Source organism: Loxodonta africana, chromosome 7 (genome assembly GCF_030014295.1).
Source record: "Loxodonta africana isolate mLoxAfr1 chromosome 7, mLoxAfr1.hap2, whole genome shotgun sequence".
NCBI classification, from domain to species: Eukaryota; Metazoa; Chordata; class Mammalia; order Proboscidea; family Elephantidae; genus Loxodonta; species Loxodonta africana.
Window position 1 is genome coordinate 82,807,773 of NC_087348.1, and position 8,117 is coordinate 82,815,889.

An 8,117-nucleotide genomic window follows, 5' to 3' on the forward strand; every position below is an offset into this window, starting at 1 on the left:
TATTCAAATGTACACTTTTGTAGGCATTGCACACTATTATCCTAATTCCTTTCTTATTAGTCTGTTACTTCAGGGACCAATATCACTGGGCCTAAAGGGAAAATCAAGAAAGAATTCCTTTGATGTGGCTTAGATTCCCCTGAAGTCATTCTCAAAAAACACAAGGGAGAAGTAGGCTCTGACTTCAAGAATAGTGAGCTTTTATTTTCTGACGATATTAGATGACAAGACAACTTAGATGTCCAAATCTTAGAAGGCATTACAATGCACAATGAGAGACTCTCAGGAGATATGCATATTCAGAGACATAAACAGAAGAACAAAAAGACACACAGAGACACACCGTCAATTTAAATCTCATTCATTTTGATGAACAATTTTATTTTAGTAAGGATCAACTTTGTAATCCAGTAGCAATTAAGACATATGATTCTCATCCTCGTGGATCAGACTTGCTAGAAGCTAGAAAAGGAGAAAAACAATTACAGATAGACACAAAAAAGTTGGGGGGGGGGACAGAAAAGAGTCCCTTGGGGTGATCAGATACAGATCATTTACTAGCATGGAAAGTGCTCTGATTTCATTTTTCAGTCTCTTTCTCCAGTTTCTCTAAATTCCAGAAGATCTCCAAAATTCCCCCTTTCTGTGACTAGGAATATATGCTATTGTCAGAGACCACTTTGATTGTCAGTCTGATAGAGTCCAGGGGACAGGAGCCATTTATATTAACAGCAGTGAGTTATATTGGGTGACCTCTTTTGTGATTTCAGCATTTCAGACATCCTCTTCAGCTCATAGGAATATATTTCTTTATTCGACTGAAAATTTTCATTTGAGTCACGGACACCAGGTCTTCAGCTGACCATAGCACCCTCCATGCCTAGGCTGTGACCAAACCTTGATAGATACATGGAGACAGAAAAGATCATTACCTCTTACAGTCATGAGCATTGGCTCCATCCTCTCTCTACGCATATGGCCATGTTTTTCTCAACACTGGAATTTTACACATATCAGTAATAATCACCTAGACTTATCTATGACACACTTCCAAACTGAGCTTCAAATACCTCTTTACTGTATTTACAGAAATACTTATTTCTGTTCAACTGTATCTGGGAATAACTCACCAAGACAATGGTGATCTGGATCAGGAACTGTCTCTCCATTATTATTATTAGTTGATTCATGTGCATCAAAAATTTCAACTTCTTGAACATATATTTTTCCAGAGTTACCATCTTGAATTGAGGACAGTGTAAAGACTATTACTTCACTGACTGAATTTTTTAAAACAGCAACTAGCTCCATATAAGTGAGGAAGCTGGATCCATGCCTAAGTTCAGGAGCATCCTACTGCTAGATATATCAGAGCCTGTACATGCAGACAATATGAAAAAAACAATAGGTCTTGAGTCAAATTCTGTTGACCCATGTTATAGACCAGAGGGTGTGATAGGTTCACCAGATGAGGTGAATTATCCAGAGAAAAAAATAAATGTCAGGCAGTTGAGATATGTGCTTAATGTTTTATACATATACACTATGTATATAAATATGTGTACACACATTTACATATATGTAGTTATATATGTATAATGTTATAGGTGACTCAGCAACAAATAAACAAACCAAAAAAACCAAACCCCTAGCAACAAATAGGCAGGGCAAAATGATGTTCTAAATGGCAGCATGGTTGGTTTTCATTGGAATGCCTTTTCCTAGTTGCTCCCACCAACAAAGCTGTCAGCCTGTTCATGTTCCCTGAATTATTCCTCAGAGATTAGTGTTTTGAAATCATGTTCTAGAATGAGATGGAGCTAATAAACGAAGTATACCACTCTGAATCTGCTTAGTTTTAATGCTATAGATAACAGGGTTCATAAAGGGTGGGAAAAGGAAGTATATGTAGCTCATTGTGATGTGGACAACATGAGGAGCATGCTTTTCAAATCTATGAATAAAGGTCAGACCAACTACAGTGACATAGAAGACCAGGATGCAACAGATGTGGGAGACACAAGTGTTGAGGGCCTTGGCCCTCTCTTCTCCAGAAGTAATGCCCATGACAGTCTTGAGAATCAAAATGTAGGAGGAAATGATGATGAGAAAGTCCAACAAGACCATTGCAAACACAACCACAACTGGGTATAGACGATTGAAGGTGATGTCAGCACAGACTAGCTTGATAATATCTTGGTGCAAACAGAAAGCATGGGAGAGTACACGGGATCCACAATAGGGAAACCAGTGCAGTCTAATAATTATTGGCATAATTGACAGACCAGCCCTTGTCAATACTCCCAACCCAATCTTCATTACCTGTTTGTTGGTAAGGATAGAGGTGTATCTCAAGGGGCTGTGGATGGCAATGAAACGGTCATAGGCCATGGCAAGCAATACACCTGACTCCACAATAGAAAGAGTGTGGATAAAGTAGGCCTGAGTGAAGCAGGCACCATGGCCAATCTCTCTGTGATTTAACCATAGGACACCCAGCACTGTGGGCATGGTGTTCAGAGTCACCCCAAGGTCTGTAGCTGCCAGCATAGCTAAGAAATAATACATAGGCTCCTGAAGGTTATGGTTATCCCTGATAAGAAAGAGAAGTGTACCATTGCCAAGAAGTATGAAGATGTAGACTACCAACAATGGGATGGAAATCCAATGATGTGCCTTCTCCATGCCTGGGAAGCCAGTCAGAAGAAAGGGGAAAGCAGTAGCGTTGAGCCACATGTGGGCCTTATAAAGAGGGAATTATTAACTCCAGGTAAAGCAATAGAATCCTCTAGTTCTTTAGAAGTCCTTCTTGAGTGTGCTACCTGTTCATAAGGTGTCCATCTGTCCCAACTTCCAGTGACAGAAGGATGATAATTCAATTATTCCTTGGACAGTCCTAGGGATGGAAAAATGTACTGCATGAGCAACTATTATTCACAGTTGACTATATGTAAAGCTATTGGGCAATATGTTGGGAATACAGCAGTCGGTGTATGCAGAATAGACCTGATTGACATCCTTGTAGATCTTATAACCCAGATAGAAAGGAAAAGTAAAAGAAGAAATCACTATATTTGACTTTTGCTACAATTACACTGGAATCTACAGAATTTTTTTTTATGGCACTTTTTATCTTGACCGGTGGTATTGAGTTTTCCCAGAATATGTGAGACTTAGAAGGTCAATAGAAAGAAAATTGGTTCTAAGCAGTGTTAGAAGAGCAGACATGAATGTCCTAAGAAAAAGTAAATATGTAAGTAAAGCCAAATAAAATAGATTTCATTCACTTGAGGAAATGATTGATATGTAATATGGCTAAAGGGGAAATTTAACTGAGGAGGCTGTAGAGATTTTGGCTAGTACGATATGAGTCAGAATCGACTCGATGGCAACAGATTTATAAAAATGACATAAGAGTTACCTAAGTAATTCTCCAAAATAAATAAAGCTCTAAATTCATGTCACCTAATATACTGATACTCCAGTTACTGGTGTGCAATGCTTCAAAGAATTTTCTAACATCACATAATATAGATAAGAAAATATGCTATATAAATGGATTGTATAATAAGTATTTGAGAGTGCTGTTTGTTGGCAGAACCAGACAAATGACTTTTGGCGTATTACCTATTTGAAGATATGAAGATGGAAACTAGTTACATGTCTGAGGTGATGCATTAAACAAATGGCAGAGTCCTTTTTATCTACTGTGGACTAGGAAGACTTAAGATACGGTTGACTTTTGTAGTGTTGAGAAGCAGAGATGGGTTTGCTGCCTCTTTTTTCTGTTTTCACTGAAAAACTGAGCATACTAGGTTTACTCAGAGCTGTCTCTGTGGTATGTGAGATTATTTATGAATTCTGGGGGGGGGGGGTTAAAAATCTAAGATTGTTGTCCCATGCCCTGTAGCCGTGCATCCACTACCAGGGACACCATCTTAGGATGGACTTTGGCTTTCATTAAAGAGAAGCGAATTTCCAAAGTCTCAAATTCTGCCACATAAACTCAGGAGTCCATGCAGACATAGAGAGATCATTCAGACCTTTACATTTCACATATTCCCTCACCTTCTCTTGGATTCTCTTCTTCTTTTCCTGATACTTCCTCCTCTGTCTCAGACACTCACTCCTTCATCCATTTGTTTTTTTTTTTTTTATCTTCTCTAACCTTTTGTTCCTCACTCTCCCCTTTTTTTCTGGATAGTTCAAACCTCTAATCAGCTCGACTATTTAGTCTACCTACATAGCGTTCTATATATCTTTTCTCACTTACTGATGAAGATCAAAGACCACAGCCTTCAGTATGGATTACACTCCAACATAAAAAAATATATATATAAAGAAAGTGAAAATCCTCACAACTGGACCAATAAGCAACATCATGATAGAGAAAAGTTTGAGTTTGTCAAGGGTTTTATTTTACTTGGATCCACAATCAATAGCCATGGAAGCAGCAGTCAAGAAATCAAAAGACGCATTGCATTGGGCAGATAAGCTTCAAAAGACCTCTTTAAAGTGATGTAAAGCAAAGATGTCACCTTGAAGACTAAAGTGAGCCTGACCCAAGCCATGGTGTTTTCAATCACCTCATATGCATGTGAAAGCTGGACAATGAATAAGGAAGACTGAAGAACCATTGATATGTTTGAATTGTGGTGTTGGCAAAGAATATGAAATATACCATGGTCTGCCAAAAGAACTAACAGATCTGTCTTGGAAGAAATACAACCAGAATGCTCCTAGAAGCAAGGATGACAAGATTACGTCTCACATAATTTGGCCATGTTTATCAGGAGGGATGAATCCCTGGAGAAGGACTTCAAGCTTAGTAAAGTAGAGTGTCAGCAAAAAGAGGAAGACCCTCAATGAGAAGAATTGACACAGTGGCTGCAACAATGGGCTCAAACACAGCAATGATTGTGAGAATGGCTCAGGACCGAGCAGTGTTTCATTCTGTTGTACATAGAGTTGCTAAGAGTCAGAACTTACTCAACGGCACCTAACAACAACAAACATAACTTTTCATGTATCTATTCTCAATACTTAATTTTTGACACAAAATGCCTAGCACATTTTGACTAATCGATTGGCCTATACTTACAAATTGAGTTTCTGACCATTTTACATCCCAGCCTCTCTGAGCAGATTCTCAAATCATCAAAACAACTGAATTGTTCCATGCATCTTTCACAGTAATTGATTAACTTTAAATAGCTGTGCATCTCCAGCATCTAGAAAGACCCCAAAAGTGCTTATGAGAGATATAAAGGCAGTCCCCAGGTTATAAATGCCCAACTTACTTATGGACAACGTGTACGTTACTTTCCTGTTATGTAAATTAGTTCCCACTTTGAAACAATTGAACCAACCCCTTCTCACAACAAATTCTTCTTCACAATCATCTTCACTTGCTGTACATGCAGATTTTAAATCATTGAAAAGGTTTCCAGCCTTTTCTTGCACAAGAAAAAAAAATCAAACCAAACCCATTGCTGTGGAGTTGGTTCTGACCCATAGTGACATATAGGACAGAGTAGAACTTTCCAATAGGATTTCCAAGGAACAGCTAGTAGATTCGAACTGCCAGCCTTTTGGTTAGCAGCCTGAACTCTTACCACTGTCCAACCAGGGCTTCTTCTTGCACAAACCTAAGGCTAAATAAGAACAATATGCACCTGTTCCAACTTAATCTACAAATTCAATTTAAAGACTTAAAGATATAATTAGGAAAGAATCTCATTTGTAACCCTATGACTGCCTGTAGAATGAAAAATTATTCTGTTTTTAATTCAGGGGTTATTGAATGCCCTTGAATCACATGTTGTGCACTTTCCAGGTGCTGGAGATACCAACCAAACCAAATCCGTTGCCTTCAAATTGAATCCGACTCACAGTAACCTTTTTGGACAGAGTAGAACTGCCCCACTCCTGCAGGACTCAGTCATCACGCAACTGGTTTGTGAAAGTTCTTGGGAAGTTGGACCTGTGAGTTCATTTACTGTCAATGTGATTGTCTGATTTGTACCATTTATTTATTTTTTATAAGTAGGCGTATCAAGTGTATTTCATTTACAGACACAGGCTTCTAGCTACCTTATCATTTGGTCTGAAACACATGTTGTCCCAGGACATAAACTAGACATAGGGGAACTTTCATTCCTCTTGGCACTACATGGAACTGAGAAAGAGTGTAGAAAACGAAAAAATGGTGGTGATAAAAACTTTAAGGCAAGTAACATGTTGCTGGAAATATGGAAAGCACAATGTATTGCCTTATTTTCTAAGAAGTTGTTAGAACGGTGTTTCAGTGTTATACCCTTAATAGCTACAGGAAGATGAAGTACAACAAATAAATAAATAATACATATATTCACTCATACATAAAATAAGTGTGTGGTGCAAATTTCAGGTGATATGCTGAAAATAAAATTAGTTACACAGCTCATGCATTTGGTAAAAGAAAGAGAGGTATTTAAATATAAATATGAAGAAGTGATGTAACCAAGATGAATTTACTCATGTAGTGGCAAATGATGCCATAAGATGATTTTACATGTTATTAAACCTGTGTCAATTGCCAAAAATTAATGAACAAAATAATGGACATGTTATTACTTATTCATATTGATCATTGGAAATTACTGATTTTATGAAATAAATGTACATCTATAGATCTTAAATGTAAATAAAACTCATATATATGTACTCCTTTTATCATATATTTTATGCTTTGAAAACCTTTTCATTTAATAAATGAAGATCCACCCACTGATCCAGTTATATCTAAGGACATTTGCTGTGTAATTTATTTAAAAACAGTACCCTTTCAAACAAACCCAGCCTCCAGACAAGTCTTTTAACCCTCCAACCTAACCCCCTACTAAACTGTTTGCCAATCCTCCAACTCTCCTGTATAGAATGTCTTGAGTCAGTTCTGACCTGAAAGCAGGAATCATGTCTGCAGTGTTCCAATTTGACCATCCTTTTTTCCCAGGGCTACCCTCTGGACAGTTCCCTCAGCCAGTACTGTCCCAAGCACAAAATGTGCAATGCCATGTCCTCCTATCTTTCTAGGTCTCTTCCTTATACACCTGATAGAAACCACTTGTGCCTTGGCTTCTCTATTTTACATTTGTGATTCTCCTCCTTTATTCGTGTTCATCTTGTGAATGTTCCCTCTTGAGACACCTTTCTCAACCACTCCCTGTCTCTGGCTTCATACTGATTTCCCTTGGTGCATTCACTAGTCCTGACTTCTCTGATAGCCCACCAAAGCCTCTTGGCATCATTATCAAATGTTATCGCTGTAGAACAGCTGGATACAAAAGTATTATTGACAGATGGAGACCAGGGAACAAAACTAGCAAAACAAATTGTGATAAGGATAAACAGAGTCACAACATTTAAGATTAAAATTCAACACCATAACTCCAGCAAGTAGAAAACAGAGGAATTTCTCTAAGGTGGTTTGAAAGGATTAGATGTTGTAGAACCCTGGTCCTCATATGAGTTCAGGGTGTAATAAAATAGAGCATGATCAATTTTATGTTCATCATTTACTATTGCTAACCAGTGCCTAGAGAACGTCACACTTTGTTTCTAATTGATAATCACAGGAATGCTTCTAGTCCATTCTCGTTATAATTCATAATATACAGGTTAGGAGACTGAAGACTAGGTAGGTTACTTAAATAGGTTAAGTAATTTCTCCCAAACAACACAATGCTAAGTTTAAACAGATTTGTCTATAGAAACAAAGTATCTGGTACAAGTTACAGGAGCATTTTCTTCAGTGCTGGTCAGACCAAAGCTGAGACAGAACCTTTGGTTCATCCTACACTGTAAGTGGGACCCTGAATATCTGCTGAAGACTTGGCGGGGGAGAGGAGGGGTAACTCACAGCATCAAACTCAATAGATGTATTGGGGTAGTTGACTCCCTTTCTGTTAGAAAAGGGAAGGAAGTTTATGAATAACATGTGTGTGCAGAAGTATGTCTGTATGTTCATGAGTGTTTCTGTGTGCCTAGGCATATCAATTACTTAGAATTTGTAGGAATGTATTCTTTATATGCTTCTCTGTATCTCCATGATAAGTGCATTATAACAGATATCTAAT

The 8,117-nt window shown here is 37.9% G+C and overlaps 1 protein-coding gene across 1 annotated transcript; it reads right to left on the bottom strand.

The window, feature by feature from the left end:
- Positions 1-1,797: 1,797 nt before the first annotated feature.
- On the bottom strand, positions 1,798-2,791 carry LOC100655022 (olfactory receptor 51B6-like). The gene has a single exon (XM_003421495.2). It carries the CDS (start codon positions 2,734-2,736, stop codon positions 1,798-1,800), a length of 939 nt encoding a protein of 312 aa, XP_003421543.2. The 5' UTR covers positions 2,737-2,791.
- Positions 2,792-8,117: the final 5,326 nt, after the last annotated feature.

Coding starts and splice junctions, on each gene's coding strand:
- LOC100655022 (XM_003421495.2), bottom strand. CDS start 2,736: ATGTGGCTCAACGCTACTGCTTTCCCCTTTCTTCTGACTGGCTTCCCA.